General features: G+C 53.3%; 3 protein-coding genes across 7 annotated transcripts in view; all 3 read right to left on the reverse strand.

Annotated features, from left to right (window-relative positions):
- Window positions 1-3,407, reverse strand: part of COL7A1 (collagen type VII alpha 1 chain) — a gene marked incomplete at its 5' end in the record, with an annotated part of 31,914 nt that extends 28,507 nt beyond the window's left edge. Inside the window, 11 exons of the mRNA XM_079935439.1 lie at window positions 8-124; window positions 210-356; window positions 459-575; window positions 678-807; window positions 885-1,048; window positions 1,214-1,375; window positions 1,467-1,560; window positions 1,646-1,805; window positions 2,457-2,637; window positions 3,104-3,189; window positions 3,286-3,407. Of these exons, the coding sequence (XP_079791565.1) occupies window positions 8-124; window positions 210-356; window positions 459-575; window positions 678-807; window positions 885-1,048; window positions 1,214-1,375; window positions 1,467-1,560; window positions 1,646-1,805; window positions 2,457-2,637; window positions 3,104-3,189; window positions 3,286-3,407 (1,480 nt within the window). The remainder of the gene's footprint in view (window positions 1-7; window positions 125-209; window positions 357-458; window positions 576-677; window positions 808-884; window positions 1,049-1,213; window positions 1,376-1,466; window positions 1,561-1,645; window positions 1,806-2,456; window positions 2,638-3,103; window positions 3,190-3,285) is intronic.
- A 3,982-nt stretch (window positions 3,408-7,389) lies between these two features.
- On the reverse strand, window positions 7,390-16,160 carry UQCRC1 (ubiquinol-cytochrome c reductase core protein 1; the record flags this gene model as incomplete). 4 transcript variants are annotated; one of them, XM_079934083.1, is made up of 13 exons in its annotated part: window positions 7,390-7,575; window positions 8,016-8,091; window positions 8,438-8,526; window positions 9,010-9,095; window positions 9,218-9,378; window positions 9,519-9,662; window positions 9,901-10,016; window positions 11,588-11,667; window positions 12,249-12,447; window positions 12,639-12,768; window positions 13,875-13,961; window positions 15,514-15,677; window positions 15,908-16,160. In XM_079934083.1, 13 exons carry the CDS (start codon window positions 16,158-16,160, stop codon window positions 7,511-7,513), a joined length of 1,650 nt encoding a protein of 549 aa, XP_079790209.1. In that variant the 3' UTR covers window positions 7,390-7,510. The 4 variants fall into 4 exon arrangements, with proteins under 4 accessions (XP_079790209.1, XP_079790210.1, XP_079790211.1 ...); XM_079934084.1 differs by having other exon boundaries at window positions 15,514-15,657; window positions 15,908-16,015; XM_079934085.1 differs by having other exon boundaries at window positions 15,514-15,654; window positions 15,908-16,000.
- A 5,240-nt stretch (window positions 16,161-21,400) lies between these two features.
- Window positions 21,401-23,967, reverse strand: TMEM89 (transmembrane protein 89). Of its 2 annotated transcripts, XM_079934290.1 has the most exons (4): window positions 23,331-23,967; window positions 22,786-22,967; window positions 22,035-22,202; window positions 21,401-21,593 (listed from the first exon to the last, which is right to left on the reverse strand). In XM_079934290.1, the coding sequence occupies exons 1-3, from the start codon at window positions 23,622-23,624 to the stop codon at window positions 22,082-22,084; spliced, it is 597 nt and encodes a 198-aa protein (XP_079790416.1). In that variant the 5' UTR covers window positions 23,625-23,967; the 3' UTR covers window positions 21,401-21,593; window positions 22,035-22,081. The 2 variants fall into 2 exon arrangements, with proteins under 2 accessions (XP_079790416.1, XP_079790417.1); XM_079934291.1 differs by lacking the exon at window positions 21,401-21,593 and having other exon boundaries at window positions 22,071-22,967.
- Window positions 23,968-24,100: the final 133 nt, after the last annotated feature.

Here is a 24,100-nt window from a genome sequence, read left to right on the forward strand (position 1 = left end):
CACGGACCACTCTCACGCCGCCACTCCAGCCGGTAGCCACGGGCCTTAGGCACCAAGTTCCAGGAAAGAAGGATGGATGTGGGGCCCAGGATGATGGGACGCAGGGTCTGCTCAACAGAAGTGTCTGCCCAGGGCACATGGGAGGTCAGTGGCCTCTGTGCCCTGCCAGCCTGCCCACCCAGCCTGAAGAAAGCACCCAGCCCTCTCACCGGTGCGGGCAGTCAGGGAGGTGGCAGGCCCCACGCTCCGGCCAAGCAGGGTGCTCACGGTCACCTCATAGTCTGTGCCAGGCTCCAGGTCACGCAGCAGCACTGACCCCTGCCCAGGGCCCAGCTCCTGCTGCTGCGTGGCCCCACCTGCACGGGGGGCACAGAGGGGTCAGTGGGTCTTGCAGACTTAGCACCCTACAGTCCTGTCTGAGGTGCAGGGACTTCCTTCAGCCCACACCTCTGACTCACCACTGAAGACCCGCCATGTCACGCGGTAGCCAGTGGCACCTGGCACACCCCGCCAGGCTACCAGGAGGCTGTGGGCTGTGGTGTTCTGGATGGTCAGCTCCAGTCCCTCCAGAGCAGCTAGGGGAAGGTCCCACCAGGGATTAGTGAGTCCAGAGTGGGGAGGGGTTACTGGGATGGGTGGTTAGGTGAGCAGGGTCAGAGGTTAGCAGAACTGCTCACTTGTCCAAGCTGTCCCACTCACGGCCTCCCCGATGCTGTTGGCGTAGAGGGCAACCACCGTCACTTGGTACTCAGTCAGTGGCCGGAGACCCTGCAGCCTCATGCTGGTCTCACCTGCTGGGACGCTCACCTGCCCAGGGTCAGAGGTCACTTCATCTTGGCCAGCTAAGTCCCCAGCCCTCCACCTACCACTGCTGACATCCTTACCTCCCGCCGTTCACTCGACAGTGGCTGTCCCAGCCCCGTCAGGGGCGTGTACTGGATCTTGTAGCCAGTCACAGGGCCACTGGCCGCTGTCCATTGTACTCTCAAGGATTGACTGCCTGGCTCAGACAGCACCAGGTCTCGTGGACCAGAGGTTGAGTCATTGGCTGGGAAAGGGGCAGTCAGGCAACCAGGCAAGAGAATCAGGGGTCAGCACTTATGGTACAGCACTGGGCTCAAGGGTCAGGAGCACGTGGGATGGAATCAGCACTCCCAGGTTGGGGTTCGGGTCAGGGTCCAGGTCAGGGCACACAGGGTGGGCAGGAACTCACAGGGCAAGGCCACAGGCACGCCACCTGCACTTGTGCACACCCTCCGGGAAACAAGAGGCAGTAGCGTCCTCAAGATGTTGAAGTCGTTGACGAAGAAGAAGAAATCGCTGGTCGGCTGTGAGGCGATTCGCTTCAGCTCCTCAGGGTCGGCATTCTTGATCCCTGAGGTGATGCCCAATCAGGGCTCAGCTGCCCACATGCCCCCTGACTCATCCCTGCCCCAGCTGACCTGTCACCCCAGCTTGGTACTCACCCACAGCAAACAGCTTGACTCCCTGCCCCTTCAGCCTCTGGGCAGCTGTGTCCACCAGGTCCTGGGACTTCCCATCTGTGATGAGGATGCAGACCTGGGGCAGGTGCAGGGTCAAGTCAGGACTGCTTCAAACACTTACTTGGGGTCACCTTGGAAGGCATGGTAGGGTGAGAGATCACCTTGGGAACACCAGGTCGGGCCAGCTGGGGCAGAAAGACACGGTCAGCCACGTGGAGAATTGCAGCTCCTGTGCGCGTGTTGCCTCCCTTGTAGCTGATCTCTCGGATTGCACGGATCACATCACCTCCTGAGCCAAGCGCATCCAGGCCAAATTCTGTCCTGTGGGGAGGCGGGTGGCAGCAGGCTAGGAGTAAGGGCTTTTTCTGGTCCTGGCCTCTAAGAGGCCTCTGGAATGAGGGTTGTATCAGGCCCCCTTGAGAGTCCACTTGGTTCTGTGATTCCTACCTTCCATCTCTGAAGCTCCCAAGCTAACAAACTCCTTAGGTACCCAACTGTGTCACACCTGTGGCTGGGCCTGGGCAGGCCTGGACCCCTTGGGGCTCCCAGGCTCAGGTACCAGGATGTCTGGATAATTAAATAATGGTAGGAAGAAGGGCCCAGTTATAAGCAGGTGGACACTGGCCAGACAGGGAGGCCCTCTGCTGAGTGAGAGAGGCTGAAGGCATCAGGAGGCTAGAACAAGGAGAGTCCAGCAGGCACAGGGCATCTCAAGTCATGGGTCCCCTTCTAGGCCTCTCCATCTCTAGATCAGAAAACACAGCTCCTATCTTTGGCAAGGCACTATTCAGAAGGGGTCTCAGATGTGAGGGCTGTACCTAGGAGATCCCTGCTTCTGTCTTAAGAAGATGTCCTGGCTCGTGGGAGGGGGGATCCTCTGGGTTCCCTAAAGCCTAACCTAGGGGTTTGGGGGCTCTCTGCTTCTTTCTGGGGGTGGGGTCCTGGTGGGTCCAGCTGTGGGGAGCCACTCACCGTGGGTCATCGCTGTACTGCACGGCAGCGAAGCGCACACCCTGTGCACCGGCTGCCCCGGAGAAGGGCAGCACCAGCCCCTCAAGGAAACCCCTCACTTCGCGGAAGTTGCTTCGGCCAATGGACGAGGAGCCGTCGAGTAGGAACACGATGTCAGCGGCGTAAAGGCGCGTGCAGCTCACTGGGGCAGGGAAAAGCGATCACGATTTTTTCTTGGGGCCCACCCACCCCCTACCCTCACTGTGGTCCCTTGGGGCTGGGGAGGGGAGTTGGCCTCATTCACTGTGCAAACGGGCACAGGCTGGCTTGGGCCTGGGAGCGGTGGAGGCAACAGAGGTGGGGCCTGGAGCGGAGTCTCACGCGGAGGACTAGTGGGGAGGGAGAGTCGCCGGAGCGGGTGTGGATCTGGGACTTAGGTTGGCGTCTGGGGACCAGCGCGGAGTGACATAGGGTAGGGGAGCCACGCACAACTGGATGCAGTTTCGGAGATGCAGTGTGGGTCGCGGAGGGTTTGGGGAGTCCAGGGAGAATTAGGAGAAATGCATAAGTCGAGGAGGGTGGGAGGCGGGATCCAGGATGAAGGTCGAGTGGAGTCGCGGGTGGCAGGGTGCAGTGCCCTGGATGGGGTCCTTCCCTGCCGTACCCACCTCTCTCCCTGTGCTGGGCCCACACTCGGGGAGCCCCTGCCAGGATCCCCGCGCAGAGCGCAGCCACCAGGAGCCGCAGCCTCATCCTGGGTGAGGGAAACGGTCAGCCAGGACCCCGCCTCTGTCCCTCAGCCTTGGCGGGTCCAAGGCCAGCGTTCTCCCACCCCCAGTCCCGGTCTTGCCTGCCGGTCCGCCGGCTCCGATCGCCAGCCGCTGCTGCAGTCCCGCCGCCACGGCAGAGAAAAGTCCCTGATCCCGGGGGCGGAGCAGCGGGCGGGGACCCAGGCGGCCCACCCCCACCCATCGTCCCAGAAGTCGCCGCCCCTGCCACCCCTCCCCTGGACAGATGATCTGACTCCACTTAAGTGTAAAGACCCCCACCTCCCGTGGCTTCTGGGATTTCCCCAGGAGGTTCTCTACAGATGGATGTTGAGGGATCCCTCTCCAACCCCATCTAGGGTCAGAGATCTTGGCTGCTTTAGGTCAAACAGACTAGAAGTGACTGCTGGAGACCAGACTTCAGACAGGTTCCCGGGGATGAAAGACGCAGCAGGATGTTGGTGGGGTAGAAGATGCAGCTGGAGATGACTCACCACCCCCCTCCCCCCACCCCACCCCCACCTCCGACTGGGCTACCCAGACAAGCCCTCAGGCCATGAGTCCCGGCTGGCCTCTCCTGTGATTCAGCCATCCCTTTGTCTGTTGGGTCTCCTGTGTCCCACCCCAATCCCCTCAACAGGCAGAGCAGCCCCCAGCAAATGAGGGGCTCTAGGCTCATGCCAGGGACAGCAAGGCACCACTGGGCTGCATCCAAGTAATGCCCACCCCTACTTTGGAAGGGCAAGCCAGGAGGAGAAAATCTGTATTGTACTTATGCAGACATGTCCATCCCAGTGTCCTGGACCCCTTGCTGTGCTCTGAACCAGCCCCAGGCAGATGCCATCCAGCTGTGCCTCCAGGGAGGGGTTATCCATGTGTGGAGGGTAGACCACCCACAGTGACAGCTCATCTTTCAGGAATCCACCCCCTCCCGCCTATGCCCCCACTGGTGCGCCTGTCCTGCTCCAGCCAGGCTCCCCTACCCACACATTCTCATTTTGGCCCCTCAGAGTCCCCTCCTCCAACCTACTCTTCTTCTGCATTGGGTCTTCGTTGCTGCGCGTGGGCTTTCTCTAGTTGCGGTGAGCGGGGGCTACTCTTCGTTGCAGTGCGTAGGCTTCTCATTGCGGTGGCTTCTCTTGTTGCAGAGCTCGGGCTCTACATGCGCGGGCTTCAGTAGTTGTGGCATGCGGGCTCAGTAGTTGTGGCACACGGGCTTAGTTGCCCTGTGGCATGTGAGATCTTCCCGGACCAGGGCTCGAACCTGTGTCCCCTGCATCAGCAGGCGGATTCTTAACCACTGTGCCACCAGGAAAGTCCCCAACCTACTCTTCTTGAAGACCCCCTTCCACCCATCATCTCTGCCAGGCCCAGAGGTCACCCTGGGCTCCTCCCTCCCTTCCTCACGGCCCTCAAGGTCCACCTGTGGTGTCCACCTTCGTAACTACTCCTTCCTCACTCCTCTTCCCTTAACCAGGCTGAATTCCCGCCCGTCTCCCTCAGCTGGCTTCTGTGATTATGGACAGTCCCCTCAACACAACTGCAGGCCAAGGACACTCTTTGTATATACGTATGTCTTCATTATAGGGGTTGATACTGAGATAGAGAGATCCTCCCAAGAGCAGGTCCCCTGTTTTTTTTAAGCCTGGAGAATACTTCTAGACTCACCACTGCCATAGGGTCCCTTCCAACGTGCCTGGCCCCCCAGCCTCTCCTGGGGCTCCACAGGCTAATGGGGGACAAAAGGGGACAGCACTTCTGTTAAACTTGTCTGCCTTTTCCTCTTCTAGGTATGGCCAGGTCTCTGGTATGGCCAGAGCTGGGGGCAGTGAGAACCATCCATACTGCCTGTTTTCCTATTGTCCAATAAGGCTTGAGCTACAGGGACAGCCCCAAATTATCATGAAGTACAGCACTGTGATCCACAGGGCCCAGAACCTTTTCCCTAGGTCAAGGTCTCTTCAGCCGTGTCCCAGGACCCCCCAACCCTTTGAAATCTGTCCTTCACGTGAGGGCTGCAGAGAAGCAGTCATGCTCTCATTACAGAGGCAGCCCCTGCCTGCAAGACCCTCACCTCTTCTTGTACAGCAAGGGTGGGTGAGAGCAGGGCAGAGCTGGCATATACAGTGCAGACATACATACACATTTGGGTCTAGCCTTTAGGGGAGACTGGAGGCCCAGCTGAGAGGGTGTTCAGGCAAACCTCATCAGAACCATGAGGGGTCCCCCAAAAGAAATGGCTGCCTGCTGTGAGGGGGTCACTCAAAGCGTGCTACGAGAGGCTGTTGGAGTCAGAAGCAAGGTTGAGGATGAGCACAGGTCTGGCGCTCGGGGGAGGCTCATGAGCAGGGGTGTGGCCTCCTGGCAGGCACAGTTAGGGACCAACCCCAGACACCAGCTCCCTCCATAAACACACTGGGGCCCTAGAGTTTTCTTTCTCCCTCCCACACTCCCCTGGACATTTCCTCCTCTGGCTTCGGTCACCACCTCTGCTGGATGGCACCATGTCTCCAACTGGGGCCTCTTTTGGGGATTCCAGCCCCACACATCTGTCTTGAACACCTCCAAATTTCTCAGAACCATGGCCAAAGCTGAGCAGGTCATCCTCCTCCAACCTGCCCCTCCCCTGTGGTACCCCAGCCCTGCTGGGGATGCTGCCCTGCTTGCGTCCCCTAAAGCCCACTCCAGCTCTTACTATAGCTGTGGTATCTGCTCTGCCACAGAGCTGCTCACCAGAACCGCACAGAAACCCACCCTGAGTCCCCAGGCTAACTCTCAGCTGAGCAAGTCACTTCTCTTCCCGTTAACTTCCAATACACCTCCCCCAGCACGCCTCCAAAGTAAAGATCAAATTCCCTGGCTAGGCATGCAAGGTCCGTTAGGACCAGGTCACCCGCTCGAGCACTCTGTGTCCAGCACACCTGTAGCCTTTGAGAGTCAGGCCTGGCCTTAGCAGAGAAATCAAGCCCCATCCTCCAGGAGCTCAAACTTGGGACAACACGCTTGGCACTTGCTGTTCCCCAGCCTGGATATGCTGTGTCTATAACCATTCAGGGGTGGGCCTGTCAGGGTTCTGTACTGTCCAGCAGCTTCTCTCCAGCTGTTCACAAAGTAGGATGACCTGAGTCCCCCAGCCTTGGGTTCTAGAAAGCACTTGACAGTTATTTCCTAATTGACAACTTGTGGCAACAAACAGAGCTGAAGGGAAAAGCACTGGGGTGGAGTGGGAGCAAACTGAGGGCTGTTTTGGCCACTGCAAGGCTGGGATGCTGGGGCACTTCTGAATAGCCATCTTCTCAAGAAACCTTGTCCCAGAGCCCTGTCCACAAGTGCCAGCAGCACCTCCCTCACAGCAAAATTGGGCCCCACACTTCCATTCCCCCACTGGGATCCCAGGGAACCTGACTGTGGAAGGGTTGGGGGGCACAGGAAGAGGGGCCCACCTGCCCACCTGCCTTGGGGACCAGAGCCCAAAGGTGGCAGGGGGACTAGACAGTTGAGAGCTCCACCAGGTCCTCAGGGAGATGAGGAGGGGACTGCCAGGCCAGCAGCTCAGACTTGCCTGGGACAGACCAAGTCTAGGGAGGGGGCTCAGGCCCCACTGAGCTCAGGAATATTCTTGGAGCCTGAGTCAGCGGCAAATCAAGGCAAAGGATTCTTGCCTTGCCTGTCCAGGCAGCAGTTAGAAACCAAATGGGAACACTATGCCCCAGGCTATCCTCCTCCCAGAATCCAGAGTAAACATATGAAGGAGGCTCCCTCAGGGACATTCCTTGGCCTCTCCTGGTCCGTCTAGGGTACGAGGGTCCACCGGAGGGAGACCGCACAGGACCCACAGCAAGGGGCTTCCCACCTGAGCCCCCTGAGTTCCCAGGCTGGGACCTCTACCAGGGCAAAGTCTGGGCCTGCAGTTCCCATGGCCTCCCACACCTCACTCTTGGGACAGATTGGCTAAGAGCATCGCCCATGTGGCTAAGTGGAAACAGCTGGCCTCAGCTCCCTGCAGGCATCAAAGGCTTCCGGCCTCTGTGCTGCAGCCCCACGCTTGCCCCTCGCTAAGGACACATCAGCCTGTGGGAAGGCAGAAGGATCTAGGAGATGCAGAACCGGGAGGAAGTCCCTGCTCCCCAGTCCACTGCCCAGTGGACCCCATGCCAATGCCAAGAGAGGGACGCAGCAGTTCTCAACACAGGACTTTATTGGTTGGTGGTTATCTGCAGCACAGGTTTGAAGGACTGAGGTGGTATGTTTGTGGTTGGGGGGACCACAGATCCTGGCCCCGCCCTTTTGCCTGCACAGGTTTCCTGCCTAGAAGCGCAGCCAGAACATGCCGCTACGGATCCGGTTATAATCTGGAAGCTGTTCAATGGGCCCTGTGGGGATAGGGTGGGGCATCAGGGTGAGGTACCTGGCCTGTACAGGGACACCTGGCCCTGCGCCGCACCCCATCCAAAGCTGCCCAGAGCAGCACAAGACAGGCTTGGGGTGGAAAGAGGGAAGAGAACATTCCTCCAGGGGGTGCTGAGCCTGTCCCTTCATGCTCTGGCCTTTGGAGCTCCACCCCACACATGGAGGTGTCCATTACCTGGCAGGTGTGGGGTACTGATGGAGGCACCTTGGCAGGGAGTCAGGGAGCTGCTAGGACAGGTTTTCTGAGCAGGAACTCCCTGGCAGCCAGGCTATTGGGCAGAGCCTCTCAGGGGCCTCAACATGCTACTCCCCGTGAAAGCTGGGGGATGGGGGAGCAGAGGCAGAGGGGAGGCCAAGACAACAGACTGCGAAGGACAAAGAGCAGACTTTCTAGGCCACTCACCCAATCCAGCCACTGCTGGACACTGGTCATAGAAGTACTTGGAGCAGACCTCACGCAAGATACTGGCATCCACCTCCTGCAGGATGAAGCAGAGGGCACACTGAGTGACAGGCACCTGGGGACCGCCTCTGCCAGTCAACATTATCCAGACGACCAAGATCTTCCACACGTACCATGGAGCTGCCCCTCAACCAAAAGGGGAAATGCAGCAGGGCTCTCCCTGCTGTAGACTTCCTCAGGCCCCACCCATCCCTACAGCCATCAGTGCCTCTGCCCTGCCCTCCAATTACACCACCGAGGCAGGTGACGCTGCCTAGGACACCAGGGTTGCCTACAGGAGCAGTCTGCACTGCCTCAACTCTCCACCCTCTGGGAGTCTGCCAGGCCAAGACTCCAGAACCTCTCCCAGGGGCCCTTGTTACCGCAATCCGGCTTTCCCACTCAGCCAGGGGGATGCGGCGGCCATACGTCAGAAGACTACGTCCAATGTCCTCACAAACAGGAGTGGTGCCTGCAAGGGTTGGGGGAAGTTTACAGGTCCACATGGTCCAATCCACGTGGGTCCAAGCCATGCATGCGAAGGTGCCCCCAAGAAGCCACGGCTGAGAGCACTACCCCCACCCACCAAGCAGCCCACCTCGCTGCCGGTGAAGCGGCACGGAGTGAGAGTGGGCGCAGCGTCCTCGGCATATGTCCCAGAGAGGCTGCCGAAGTGCTTCACGGTACACACAGAACCTCCAGCGTTCTGGGCTGACCTGGACCTTGGTCTGACCTAGACCACAACCCTCACTTGTACAACCACCTGTCACTGTATCCATGGGCTGTTGGTCTAGCCTACCCACACCTGTACCTAAAACCCCAGGCCCCTGTGAGAGGGGTGGTGGTGGGGTATGGTGTGACCTTCGAAGTTTTCGTTTCCAATCTTGGTTAGGAACACTGGGACTGTCACTGCCAGTATGCACTCTACCCCTTGCCACAGGGCTGCAGGACTCACCGATCAGATGAGACACCAGAGCATTTCTGAGAATGTTTTTGCCCCGGACCACCTCGCTCTCTGTGGCACTGGTGCAAAGGCGCATCCTAGAGCAGGGGTGGGGTGGGATTCATCCTGAGAGACGGTGCTGTCTCTGAGCCTCCCACGGTCCTGCTCAAAGGGCCCTATTCCCTCCCCACCTCCCTGGCAGCGCTAGGCCGCCACTCACCACTGGCCCTGTAGAAAGAACATCATGTCGTCGATGCTCATGTGGTCGCAGACGAAGTGTGCGCCCAGCAACCCCGTCTCCGCATAGCAGATGTTGAAGGTCTGGAAACTCTGGCACAGCTTCTTGGTTGCAGCAACTGCAGCCAGTGGGCTGGACAAGTGCTACCAGGGATGAGGGTGGTCAGCACCCACCCCCCTGTCTGCAGTCCACACCCCAAACCCCACAGTACAAGCGCCCACAGCCCAGCTCCCTCTCTTCCCTGAAGACAAGGTCCCATCCCATGCCCACCCCTGGCACTCACCGCGCCACCACCGTAAGTGCAGTCATAGTGGCCAATGATGGCATTGGCCACCTGGAGGGCCACATTGTCCGGGTTGGCCCAGCCAGGCCCCTCCACTGCAATGGCCACATGGGCCAAAGGCAGGGCATCATCACGGTGGCGGATCTGAAACAGTACATGGCAAAGCTGAGGGACAGCCAGATTTCCCAGGCGACCAGCAAAGGTGCCAAGTGTGGGTGGAGAGTGTGCATCCAAGTGTGAACACGTGTGCCTGTGAGGCAGCAGCCACAGGACACCTGGCCAACTCGAGGCATCTCCGGAGTCATGAAGATAGCCATGCACGTGAGGGTGCCCCCAAGAGGTCCCGGCTGAGGACACTACCCCCGCCCACCAAGCAGCCCACCTCGCTGCCAGTGAAGCGGCAGGGAGTGAGAGTGGGCACAGCGTCTTCAGTGTATGTCCCAGAGAGGCTGCAGAAATGCTTCTGGGCGAGGTCTAGCAGCTGCCGGTGCTCCACCCCTGCCAAGACAGACAGCAGAGTTACTGGCCAGCCAGGGCCCAAGGCACAGGGTAGGGGAGATCACACACAAGCAGAGGACCCCATGTCCTGCCTTGGTGGGAAACACCAAAAGGAAGACATGACATCAGGACAAGGTGAGGAAAGAGGACCCTTCACAGACACACCCTATCTCATGGGCAGGGCAGGCACCTCAGGGTCAAACAGCTTCCATCACCTCAGCCACAGGGAAGCAGCAGCATGCTGAGCTTAAAAATGGGTTCCTATGTAACACATTCCCACCAGCACCAAGGACAAGACTGGTACTCCCTGGGCATAAGGCCACCTGCCCTGCCTTCTCCCTCTGGCCCTTCCTCAAGCAGATCCTATGGGGGCTGGCAGGTGAGAGGGCACAAAGAGGTGCTATGCAGGGCTGTGACTAGCTCCGGGGTCCCCTGAGAGCTGGGGACGTTTACCAGTAACGTTACAAACTCACGCCTCAGGACCCCTCCTGGACCTCACCTCTACAAGAGGAGGCCTTTGCTGCCATAGCGCCTTGACCAGTGGGCGCTGTGGTAGTAAGCAGCCTCCCCCAGGTACAGCCTTCTAGGTGCCTCTGCCTTTTATTCTTTCCTTCCCTGAGCTCAGATCCTGTTGGACTCAACAAAGTCTGATGTGTCAGTAGCTCAGACTGCTCTTGGTCCCGAGGTTCACTGGCCCCAAGGCCACCAATCATGTTCTTCCTATCAATTTTTCTTGCCCAGTCAGCTGTCACGACCTAAGCTGGGAAAGCACCCTGGCCCTGCTCCCGTCCCCTCCCCGCCACATCCCCTCCTCTGTCAGGTGTCTACCTAAAAAGCCACCCTGAGTCCCCGCACTTCTCTCCCAGCTCCTACCGTCCCCCACCAGGCACCTGCAGCAAGCACTCCCTGCGCCTGCCCACTTCCGCTCTGGCCCCTACATGGCAGCAGAGCAAGCCTCAAAACACACCAGCCCGTGACACTGCTCTTCCCCTCTGCACAGACCTCCCACTCCCCACTGAATTAAATCCCACCTCTCTTTCAGCCTCTGTTCAAATGACACATGCTTCAAAAGCACCTCCCAATTCAAACAAACAAACAAACCACCTCCCTACCCTCTAACTGAGTCCCCCATTAAAGTCCCCCAACCACTGTATGCTTTCCTTTCAAGGCACTTCCCACCTGTCATGCAATGTCTGGTTTGCCCACTGACAAGGCCAAGAGAAACAGGCCTGAGGGCTTGAATCTCCCACCAGCCTACAACCTGGATCTCCTACGACCAGGTGGGACTGAGAAAACCCTGAGGCCTGGAGAGGCCAACAGCCCAACTGAGGCCTGTACTGAAGAGCGGAGTAGCATCCCTGGGCGGCCAGTTTCAGTGGTGGTGGCAGAGAAGAATCCCACCCCACCTCTAGAAGCATGGAAGAGAAGTCACTCCCCTCAAGGACAGGGTGGGAACAGTGTCCCCAGGAGTGGAAGATCCCTATGGTCAGAACCAGGAGACTTGGCCCTGGTAACCAAGGCCACAGCCCACCCCCCTATTACCACAGGGCTTCAACGAGCCCATCGCTCACCTCCAGCTGCTGCTAAAACCATTCGAGAGGCCTTGTAATGCCGGCTGAGGTACTCAGTCAGGTCTGCCCGAGACAGCTTCCTGCAAGACATACAGCCAATTGGTCAACACCGCTCCCAAACCAGAATGATCTGGGTCACACAAAACGGGGCTGAGGAGACAGACCAGGAGACATGGCTTCTCTGGAAAGCAGGACCCCACACATCAATTGGTCCTTGCCCCATTTCTGCCACCCACCACTCTGGGGCCCAGAGGGCAGCCCTCATTGGGCCCCCCTCACATCCCACCTCAGGACAGGCTTGTAGTCCCCTTTGAGGAGGGTGAGAACTGACGGTGGGGGCTCTTGAGGGGCAACAGCAGAGCTCATCCCACCAGAGGACAAGAAGCCATGTGGAGGGATACCCAGAGCACCCTCCCTCAGGCTGGCAGGACACGCATGGAAACGTACCCTAAAGCAAAGCCCGAAATTCAAGTGAAAACCACACAGGTGTTAAAAAAGACTCACAGGGACCATGTGGCAACATAAAAAATGTCTCCAGTTGCGTGAATTAGGAAAATAAACAGCACAGACAGCAGATCAACTAAAAACAAACTCATGTGGACATGGCCTGGCCATGCCAGAATGAGGGGACGAATTCCACCCCAGACCAGCCAACACTCACCTGACGTTCTCATTGGACCCCTCCACGGCCTGGGCTAGAGGTGTGCCCTGGAATGCCGTGGCATGCAGGTAGTCAAAGACCACGTCCCGCATAGATGCATCATTCTCCTGCAGCTCCTGCAGGATCACATCACGCTCCTTCTCAACCTGGGAGTCTTCTAGGCTGCAGTTCTGCACAATGTCGGCCAGGAGCTCCACAGCTGGATGCAAGAAGGACAGGTTTGGTGACCAGTAACAGGACAAAACCCCAAGCCTGACACCACTGGTTGCTTTGTTGCAAGGCCATACTCTAAGGGTAACCCCATTCTTCAGCCAGGCCAGGGGCTCCTGAGTGCCTGTCCTCTGCACTCCTGGAGTCCTACTGGTGTCCCGGTCCCATCCTCCAGCGTACCTTTTGGCAGGTCCTTAGACAGTGCCTTGATGTAGTAAGCCGTATGTTCCCGGGTGCTGTAGGCATTAAGATGGGCCCCCATGCTCTCTACCTCCTTCTCCAAGGCAATGCCAGGTCGATTCTTTGTTCCCTGGAACCACACATCAACAGGACAAATCAGGAGCCACATGGGAGCCCAGGACCCCATCCTCACAGGCTAAAGTCCCAGCAGGACCACTGGTCCACAGATATCTCCCTCAGCAAAGACTCTGGGGTTATACAGCCCAGAGGCTGTGCTCACCAAGTGCTTAGCAGGCCTTAAGCCAATCAACGCCACAGCATCGAGGACCAAGAGAATGAAGACATCCAGGGGCCAGGAAAGAAGGGCATGGACAAAGCAAGTGTTACCTGAAATCCAGAGCTCCCATACCAAGAGGGGGTATAGCATTTGACTGAGAGCTCCCATACCAGCCTGATCTTACCAGCACTCCCTCTCCTCTTACTAACATTCATGGTCAGGTAAGCTCACACCTGTGCTCAGGTGATGCTACCACTACCCACTCTCCCTCATACCATTTATACGACTCTGTGTGTGTGCTATGGCCTCTGTAGGACTCAACCTTAGTCCAGTGTGTGTGTACGTATGTGTGCGTGTGTATGGCAGTGCTGCTGTCCAATGACACACACACGTATCAATGTGTTGAGACTGACACACATAACTGTGATGCTGGACCTGGCTAGCTGCCCATTCCTGCTCCACAACACCACCTGTCCCGTATCTTCTCCATTTTTTTCATTCATTTAAGAACTCAGTCTCCACTCCATGTGAACACGAGGTGGCTTAGGAGCTGTTCCCATCCTCAAGAAAGCTCCTACTCACTTCTATAAACAAGAGATGCACAGCGTTTTATAAAAACTAAATCTGTGGGTTTGTTACAATGCACGTGTACATCCACAATTCTATATCCGTGCATGCACACAACACAGGCCTGGCCTCTGGTGAAGAGCAGGGCTCCTATGGCTCCCTGGGGTTTTTCTGGCTCTGGGGGCCTTGTGCAGGGGTTCACCAGATAGGCGCTCACTCAGAAGAGGCCAAGTCCATGTGACTCCTCCCAGAAAAGCCATCCAGAGATCTCTTTCCCCCGCTACCCTGCTAAAACCCATAATTGAGGAGGCTGGCTTTTCTGACCTGCATCCTCAGGAGGGACAGCAGGAAGCCCTAAGCCCAGGGGAGATGCAGGACTTTAGGAGCCTCACCTTGAAAGCCAGATGCTCCACAAAGTAGCCTGCCCCGTTGTTCTTCTCAGTCTCATAACGGCTGCCAGCATCAATCCACACCCCCACCTGGACAAGAAACCACCAACAAAGGTAACAAACAAACCACCTCAGCCCCCCTTACACCCCACCCTGCATGACTCAGCACAAGCCCCAGACAGGGGCTCACAGTCCCACGCTGGGGAAAAGCTTCTCAGCAGGACCCCTGTGCTTAGAGGCACAGGGCACCAGCTGAATGACTGCAGTCACACTGCATCACCTCTCCTCCCTGCTCTATTTCCTGACTGGTTATCGAGACTCGCAGGGAAGCTTCAAACCAGGCATGTTCACCTGTCCCATCACCACAGGAAATTCTTAAATTCAACCTCACTTTTCAGTTGATTCTTTGTTTCTTCTAGGCAAGCAACTAATCATTTGAAAACAAGTTCTTTTCTCCTTCCTAAAAATTATACCCTGCCTTTGTTCTGGTGATTGTGTCCTTTCGCCATTAAAGGAGAGGCTATTGGCTTAAACACTGAACATTTTATCATAAGTAGCCTTCGTTCACACTTTAAAAAAAGTTTTAAACAGAACTCGACACCTAACACTGCCAAGTGTCTCCTTGGCACCCAACGAGAGAATCTTATAATTTTCTTAATAGCCTCCTGGTGTGCTGTGAAACACAAACCACGCTACTCACCCCCATGGTGACATAGACCTAATCTTTTAATTTACTATTTGTTTCATAGCTGACTTAAAATGTTCACATTTACTTTCCTAAGAGATGTTGATACACGTACCATACGTCATAAATTCTTTACATGAACATCTATTACACATCTAACATCTTCGAAAGATACATTTTACAATCCATGGTATCCTTTGATTATAACTGGCAGCATTCTTTTCCTGCCCCTAGAGCACAGTGATGCTCCTTACAATCTAGAGCATCTTAGGGTCCACGAAATACAGCATTCTCCACCAAGGTTTCTTAACAGGCTGTGGGTAGGCTTATACAGGTGCCATGTAATAAGGAAGCTGCCCATCACCTTTTGTTGTGTTCAGTAACAACTTATATCACAGGACATTATTTGTTCCTGGAAAACTGAAAGAATTTACCAATAAAAGCACTTGAAGTTTGGGGTGGGGAGGAGACGGTTCGCTTCTTGAGAATCTTCTCTGTTTATCTAGCCAAGATTTCTATCTTTGAGTGAATTTTGAGGAAAATTATCCATTTAACGGGAATTTTCTAGTTGATTTCTTCTGCAGTACATTTCCAGTCTAGGCAAGGGATTATGACTTTGGGCCGTAAGGCTGGCAGTCACCTAATGTCTCTGAACCCCATTTTCCTCATTGAAGGATCACTTCTCTCATATGGGCTGCTGAAGAAAAAGCTGAAAAAAGACTTGGCCTCCTGATTGGCAAGCATCACACGCTAAGTAAGTGTTGGGTACGGTGAGGATTGCCCCCAAGAAGTCAAGGCGTGGCTAGGGTAGGGATTGGGGTAGGAGGGTCAATCCTGAGGTGGCTGAGAGGAGTCTGATCCAAACCACAGAGCACTTGAGCCCAAGGTCACACCCCGACTTGGGAAAGGAGACCATGCCCAATATTGAGGTGCACTCCCGACACCGGACCCACTCACCGTGCAGGTAGGCTGGGAGGACTGCTCCGAGGCCACTCGCAGCCCGTTGTCCAGCTGGCTGACCTGCGTCTCCGGCACGCTCTGCAGGGCCTGGGCGTAGGTGGCGATGCCCCGCAAGACAGGCGACCTCAGCAGGGCCGGCTGCTGGAAAGGGGCGACCAGGACTGAGGATTAGATTGGAGGATCGCTCCTTAGCTCTCAGGCCTGCGGTGGGATCCCCATCCCCGCCCCCAGGCCAGCCGCGAGACTCCCATGCGTGCCCTCGGCCGTGACCTTCCCATGGCCCTGACCCCGCGACCTCCCCATTCTCGACCTGCCACCGCTAACAGCCCGCTCCCTGTCTGCGTTCCAAAGACCCGCTCCCCATAGCTCTGCGCTCTCGCTGACACCTCACCGAGCGGCGGCTGCGCACCAGCACTCGCGTCCCGGCGCTGGCCGCCCGGCAAACCGCGGAAGCCGCCATCTTCTGGCTCCAGTGGACGCTGGGCCGCGCCACGCATGCGTAGAGTGGACGCAGCGGCGCGCGAGGCGCAGGCGCAGTACCGCAGACTTGGCGCTCGGCTGCTCCCTAGCGGACGCCGCCGCGGATATTCATTCTCTGCGGGTTGTTGGTTCTTGTCTTCGCGTCCCTGGGTAACAGTGCGCATTAATCTATCTGGCTAGTCATCGTCTTGCGCGGGTCTGTTCTGGATCCAGTCCATCTTCTCTCTTCACCCGTGGTGGTGGCGTGGGGGGCAGAGTGCGCGATGTTTCTCGCGAACAGTGGGCGCCTCGACTGCACTGAGTGCTCAGAGCGGCCGGGCGGGCGGGGAGCGCAGCCACAGCATGTTTGCCAATCGCAACCCCAGGGCTAAACCACCAGGGTGGAACCTGGGACTACGAGGCTGCTGCTGAAAGTCACGGTTTTCTCTTTAAAGGAATGGAGAAAGTTCAGACGGTTGACGTGGAAAGAATTTAGCAATATATTGCTAAGAAAAAAGGAACAGTTTAAGAGACTAATTTGTGAAAAGGATTCCTTGTTTGGAAAACAAAACACACACAAAACAAAACGAAGTGCTTTTTCTAATAGGCTACATAGAAAAAAATCCAGAGGAACTCACTCTAAACTCTCATTCAGGTGACTTACAGAAAATGAATTCAGGGGAAGGGAAAAGAGGCTACCATTTTTACACTTCTGTATTATTTTAATACATAATTGAAAATTTTTAGGGAATTCCTTGGCGGTCCAGTGGTTAGGACTCTGCGCTTTCACTGCAGTGGCCCGGTTTCAATTCCTAGTTGGGGAACTAAGATCCTGCAAGCCGCGGGTCTCAGCCAAAAATAAAAAAGTAAAATAAAAATAAATTTTTTACAAAAAATGTTTGTTGCTTTTGAAATAATAGCATATTTCTGAACTGTACTTCCTTTTACAGGTATATGAGGTTTTCTGTGATCTTACAAAATATCACTCAAAACTTTCTTTTATAAAAATCAGACAGAAGATGCTTAAGTGTGCACTGATAAATATTTTGTGAACTAAAATTATGTTATGATCTTGACATGAAAAAATAAAGTGAAATAGAATCTCCTAATTAGTTTTTTAAAAACTAGTTTTTAGAACCGTCTTATATTTACAGAAGAGTTGAGCAGATGGTACAGAATTTCCCATATATCCCTGCCCACGTACAGGCATGCACAGTTATTCCTATTAATAGCTTACCTTATTGTGATACATTTGTTACAATTAATGAACCAATATTGACATGTTATTATTAACTGAAGTCCATAGTTTATTCAGATTCCCTTAGTTTTAGTTTTTACCTAATATCCTTTTTCGTTCTAGGATCCTATCCAGGATACCACATTCCATTTTGTTGTCATGTCTCCTTAGACTCCTCTTGCCTGTGACACAACCTCTTCCAGTGACCAGCGCATTGTGCACCTTCCTTCTAGCAGAGCTCCCCCAAAGAGCTCACTGCCTCCAATTCCTCTCCTCCCACTCTTTCCCAAACCCACTCCAATACCATCCCCAATTCATTCCTCCAAAACCACACCTGTAAAGGTAACCAATGAGCTCCATGTTGCTAAATCTAATGGCCAGTGCTCGGTCTTGTTTAAAGTGATTGGCCACTTTTTCCTCCTTAGAGCCTCATCCCTTCTCCACCTTTAGTTTCCCGTGCTCTCCTGTTCTTGTCCTACCTCCCTGTACATCTCAATTAAACATGCTAAAGCTGGGACTTCCCTGGCGGTCCAGTGGTTTGCACTCCGCACTTCAACTGCAGGGGGCGCGGGTTCGATCCCTGGTTGGGGAACTAAGATACTGCATGCTGTGCAGCACGGCCGGGGTGGGGGGAAAAAATATGCTGAACTTGAACTCTTTACTTTTCCTCCCAAACCTGTTCCTCCCATAATTGTCTTCATCTCAGTAAATGACACTTCCGTTAACCAAATTGCTCAGGCTAGAAATCTAGGCGTCATCCTTGACTCTTCTCTCTCAAAATCCACACCCAATCTTTTAGCAAATCCAATAATTTCTAATCCAGTTACCTAAACCCCCCCCTTTCCCCACCCCACTGCTACCCTGGGGTGAGAAGGGAAGGACAATGAGACAACCAGGAAGTGTGATGTGGTAGATGCCCAGGGACGGATATGTTTCAAGAGATTGGTCAAAAAGGAAATGCTGCTAAAAGGTCAAGTACAAGCAGTGGTCATTGCAATGATTTGGCAAGAGTCTTTGATGACTCATTGATCTTCTGGAATTTACTTGGCCTATGGGGTGAGGTGAGACCAAAATACCCTTTTTCCCCCTAAATTGCAAACTGAATTTTGTAACAATTCTTGACCAGGCCTCATTTCTCTATCCATCTCTGAGACTCCCTTTATTCCCCCCAGAGAGTCTCAAAACTGTAAAAGCAGGTCCATGCGGGCTGCCTGAGAGGGCTCTGGCACTCACCTTACTCTCCTCACTCAATATTTGATATACACTTCAGCTTATTCTTCTAGATATTTTTTCTTTTATTTTAATTTTAGTTTTTAAATTGTGCTAACATATACATGACATTTAGCACCTTAACCATTATTACATCTTAACATTATACAGTTCGGTGGTATTAATTACATTCAAAATGTCGTGCAGGGAATTCCCTGGCAGTCCAGTGGTTAGGACTCAGCACTTTCACTGCTGGAGCCCGGGTTCAATCCCTGGCCAGGGAACTAAGATCCCGCAAGCCTCATAGTGCAGCCAAAAAAAAAAAAAAAAAGTTGTGCAACCATTATCACTATCTAGTCTACTTTCAAAACTTTTTCCTCATCTCAAACAGAAATTCTATATCCATTAAGCAATAACTCGCCATTTCCCCCTTCCTCAAATCTCTGACAACCTCTATTCTACTTTCTGTCTCTATGAACTTGACTGTTCTAGGTACCTCATATAACTGGGATCATAGAGTTTTGTTGTTAAAAAAATAAAAGGCCCAAAATAGAGTCGCTTATGCTAAGCCCCATGCCACCAAACCAAGTCTTAATTTTAGTTGGGCTCTCCCAGAAATGGAATCTTAAACCAGTCTATCAGGAGTCTCCTGATCAACACTATTTGATCAGGTCATCTGCCTGTTATACTGTGACATCCCCTAAAGGCAAGTAACTTTGCAATAACCAACCTGCTCTTTTTGCCTACTATAGTATCCTTGTTCCCACTCCCTTTTGCCTATCAAAATCTTTCTTTCTTTTTTTTTTTTTTTTTTTGCGGTACGCGGGCCTCTCACTGCTGTGGCCTCTCCCGTTGTGGAGCACGGGCTCTGGACATGCAGGCTCAGCGGCCGTGGCTCACGGGCCTAGCCGCTCCGCGGCATGTGGGATCTTCCCGGACCGGGGCACGAACCCATGTCCCCTGCATCGGCAGGCGGACTCTCAACCACTGAGCCACCAGGGAAGCCCAAAATCTTTCATTTTTGTTCAGCACCTTGGAGTTCTTTTCTACCTGCTAGATTGGATGTGCCTGATTTGAATCAATTTTTGCTCAAATAACTTAAAATTTTTAAACATGCCTCAGTTTATCTTTCAACATTGTCCTTTTATCGTTGGTTTATTTCACTTAGCATGATGTTTATCTATTTATCTGTTGGTGGACATGGGCTGTTTCTACCTTTTGGCTATTGTGAATAATGCTACAATGAACACTCACTGGCATACAAGCATCTGTTTGAGATGCTGCTTTCAATTATTTTGGTATTTACCTAGGAGGGGAATTGCTGGATCATATGGTAATTATATTTTTAGCTTTTTGAGGAACCACCAAGCAGTTTTCTGTAGTGGCTGTACCATTTTACATTCCTGCCAGCAATGCAAAAGTGTTCTAATTTCTCTACATTCCCACCAATATTTGTTATTCTCCAATAGCCATCCTAATGGGGGTGACATGATATCTCGTGGTTTTGATTTGTATTTCCATAATGACTAGTGATGTTAAGCATATTCTCATGTGGTTATTGGCCATTTGTATATCTTCTTTAGACAATGTCTATTCAAGTCCTTTGCCCATTTTTGAATTTGTTTGTTTTTTTGTTGTTGAGTTGTAGGAATTCTTTAGGTATTCTGGATATTAGTCCCTCCTTAGATATATGATTTGCAAATATTTTCTTCCATTTTGTGAGCTGTCTTTTTACTCTCTTAATAGTGTTCTATGATGCACAAATTTTTTATTTTGATGAAGTACAATTTATCTATTTTTTCTTTTGTTACCTGTTCTTTTAATGTCATACTTAAGAAATCATTGCCTTCTCCAAGATTATGAAGATTTCCATCTATGTTTTCTTCTAAAAGTTTTATAGTTTTAACTTTTAAATTTAAATCTTTGATCCATTTTACTTAATTTTGTATATGATGTAAGGTAAGGGTCCAACTTCATTCTTTTGCATGTGGATATTCAGTTTTCTCAGCACCATTTTTTGAAAAGACTATCTTTTCCCCATTAAATGGTCTTTGCACTCTTATTGAAAATCAACTGAATATATATGGGAAGGTTTATTTCTGGGCTTTCTGTTCTATTTCATTGGTCTATATGTCTATTCCTATGCCAGCACCACACTGTTTTGATTACAGTGCCTTTGTAGTACATTTTGGAAATCAGAAAGTTTGAGTCCTCCAACTTTGTTCTTCTTTTCCAAGATCGTTTTGGCTATTCAGGGTCCCTTGAGATTCCATATAAATTTTAGGATGGGTTTTTCTATTTCTCTTATAAAACACCATTGGGATTTTCACTGGGATTACACTGAATCTGTAGACCACTTTGGGTAGTATTGCCATTTTAACAGTATTAAGTCCTCCAATCAAAGAACATGGAATGTCTTTCTATTTATTTAGGTCTTTTAAAATTTCTTTCAGCAATGTTTTTCAGCAAGAAGAAATCAGGTGGCACCTTCAGCACTTCACTTGGAAATTTTTTCTGCTAAATATTAAAGTTCATCATTTACAAGTTCTGCTTTCCATCCAAATACGGGTTATGATTCCACTAAGCTTCCTACAACTATTTAACAAAGATTCCTTTTACTCCTGGTTTCCAATAACATGTTCCTAATTTTCTTCTGAGCCCTCAATGGCAGCATTCTTAATGTCCAAATTTCTGCTAACAGTTGTTTGAAGGTAGTTTTGGCTTTTTCTGTTATGCTCCCTGACATTCTTCCAGACTTTGCTCACTGCCCAATTCCAAAGCCATTTCCACATTTTTAGGATTTGTTAACAGCAGTACCTCTCACTCTTGATACCAATACTTAGTAGTTTTCTATTGCTGCCATAACAAATCACCACAGACTTAATGGCTTAGAACAAAACAAATTTATTATCTCACAGTTCTGTAGGCCCAAAATCCAACATGGATGTCATTGGGCTAAAATCAAGACATTAGCAGGGCTGTGGTCCTTTCTGGAGGTTCTAGGGGAGAATGTGTCCTTGGGCATTCAGTTTATTGGCAGAAGTTAGATCATAGTGGTTGAAGGACTGAGGTTTCTGTTTTCTTGCTGGCTATCACCCAAGGGTCATTCCCAGCTTCTAGAGGCCATCTGAATTCCTTGGATCTTTGGGTGGTGGAAGATCTCTTCTACCACCTTCAAAGCCAGCAGCAGAGGATTATTAGTACCTCTCACACTTTGAATCCGACCAACTCTCCTGCCCTCCTCTTCCACTTTTAAGGGCTCATGAAATTACACTGGGCCCACCAAAATAATCCAGAATAATCTTCCCATTTTAATGTCTTTCACTTAATTCCATCTGCAAAATCCTCTTTGCCATGTACTGTAAAATATTCACAGACTCCAAGGACATCTTGAGGGCCATTCTCCTGCCTACCACAGCCTCCCTAGGAGACACCAACTCCTGTCTCTTCCCAGCCTGCCCTCTCCTGTGTTCCAGAATTCCTTCTTTTCCCTGAAATCCTGACCATCTTATAGTTCATGGAACAGGTCAAGGTCTCTTTCCCCACCTGGCCCTTGTATGTGCATATCCTTCTGGCTGGAGCACTCTCCCCCTCCTCTCATCACCCCACTCACCCTTCAGGTCCCAGCAGTCAGCCCACACCTGCCCTACTCCAACTGGCTCAGCACAACTCTCTGCAGAGGAATTGAGTTTTTGAGTCTGCTTCATCACCACCTCTACCCTCCCCTATTTGTGAGTGGGTGAGGGAGGAGCCTGTTCTGTTCATCAGCAGATCCTGACGCCTATGGTAGAAGGAAGGGAGGAAGCAGGTGAAGGCCCCTTTGGGGAGGTTCAGCCCTCGTCCCACTTCCAGGGGCTTTAGAGCAAGGGCCACTTAGGTGCCAAAGCATGTTTGAGATGTCACAAAGATGAAGGCAGCCAGGGCCCTCCCTCTACCCGCAGCCCCAGCTCAGGCCCCGCAGGCTCAACCAGGAGCCCTAGCTCCTGACTCAGCCAGGTGGTCACCTCTGGGCTGCCCTCTCTGGACCACCCACATCTGCCCTGATGGCCAAGTCTTCTCCCACCACACTGGGGGCCCCTGAGGAGCCCCAGAGGAGCAGTTGTATTTATGAGTGGGATCCCTAGAGAGGAGGGGTCAGTTGGTGTGGGCAATGGAGCAGGGTGAGCCAGCCTGGGCCCCACCTGCCCAGCCATTGATGGGCACCGAGGCCTCGATGGGTGTGCTGGCTCTAAAAGTAGAAAAGGGGCACAGGGTCCAGACAGGCCTGGAGATAATAAGACACACAGACCTGAGCCTGGCCCAGAGCCTCAGGCCATCCCCGCCCCAACAAGCCACCAGGCAAAGAGAGGAGTATGTTGGGTCACCCGCTCTGGGCAGGAGTCCCCTTTATTTGGGTTCGCTGCTGGGTGGCTAGACGCTGCAGATGGCCCTCAATATGGACCAGGAGGGCATCCAGCATATGCAGGACCCCACGGAGTAGGGCACGGTCTGAGATCGGGGCCCGTCGTTTCCAGGGTGCACAGGGGCTAGCCGTCACCTGCGGATGCTGAGGATAGGACAAAAAGGCAGGAGTGAGAACAGAGGAACAGGACAGAGGTGTGGTGGGAAAGGGGACTTAGGGTGATGGAGGATCGTGGAGGGTCTGTTGTGGCCTAGTATGGTCATGGGGCCCATGGAGGCTGGATGAGGAATAGGGATATTAAAGAGGGAGGATGGGGCAGGGTACTACCCATGGGAAATGCAGGGACTGTTGGGTGTGGACAGATGTAGGGACCCTGGGGTGTGAGTGATGGGGGAGGGGCAGCAGGAGGCCCAGAAGACATGAGTGGGAGGATGGGTAGAGAATTATGAGCTCATTGGGTATGAACAGAAGTAGGAGGCTGTGGGGACAGAGCAGTGCCATGCTCACCTCACTCTTAGTGGCCTGTGAGCGCCGCCGTTGCATCACCGCACGGCTGAGCATCAGCATCATGGTAGTGGCGACGGTGACCCCAGCCACTGGGTAGATGCGGTTCACCCCCAGGCCCATCCAATGGCCAGGACACCCCAGGCTGCCCTTGCAACCCTCCAGGCTGTTTGGCTGGCACCCCCAGGGCTGTAAGTCCAGCCCCACCTGGTACCACACAGGCCGTGACCAGGTGTGGGTGCGGACAGGCATCGCTAGCAGAAGCAGCCATGGCAGGAAGGACTGTGCGTGCAGCATGGCTGCTGCCAGTACTAGGGGCCGGAACCTGGGCGCCTGGCAACGGGCAAACACTCCTCCCCCAGGGGCAGGTGAGGCAGTAGGTTCCAGCTGGGCCCATGGCTTTCAGGAGGGGTGGCCTGGCCAGAAAATATGGGGCGGGGTGGGTGGGGTGGGATTCCAGGGCAGGGAGGAGGGCAGGCTTGGGGCCCAGGAATGAAGGAATGCTTCCTTCCCCCTCTCCCCTCTCCCTCCTCCTCATCTAATATACATCTAACATGCTCTCCACCAGTGGCAGCACCAACGCCAGGCCAACCAAGCTAAGCACACAGAGCTGCTCCCTGCTCCCCTATGCCCAGACTCAGCCCCGTGGTCCACATCGCAGCACAGGGAGCACTCAAAAATGTGGGTGCGCACTCTGAATAAAGCCTGAAGGCTCACCCTGGCCTGTGAGGTGCTCTGTGCTCTGGTCTCCCCTCCTGCCTCTTGTAGGCCTC

Source organism: Stenella coeruleoalba, assembly GCF_951394435.1.
Source record: "Stenella coeruleoalba genome assembly, chromosome: 10".
Lineage (NCBI taxonomy): Eukaryota > Metazoa > Chordata > Mammalia > Artiodactyla > Delphinidae > Stenella > Stenella coeruleoalba.

Coding starts and splice junctions, on each gene's coding strand:
- TMEM89 (XM_079934290.1), bottom strand. CDS start 23,624: ATGCTGCACGCACAGTCCTTCCTGCCATGGCTGCTTCTGCTAGCGATG. Junction 22,968..23,330: donor CACAGGCCACTAAGAGTGAG/GTGAGCATGGCA, acceptor TCCTATCCTCAG/CATCCGCAGGTGACGGCTAG. Junction 22,203..22,785: donor GGGACTCCTGCCCAGAGCGG/GTGACCCAACAT, acceptor CTTCTACCATAG/GCGTCAGGATCTGCTGATGA.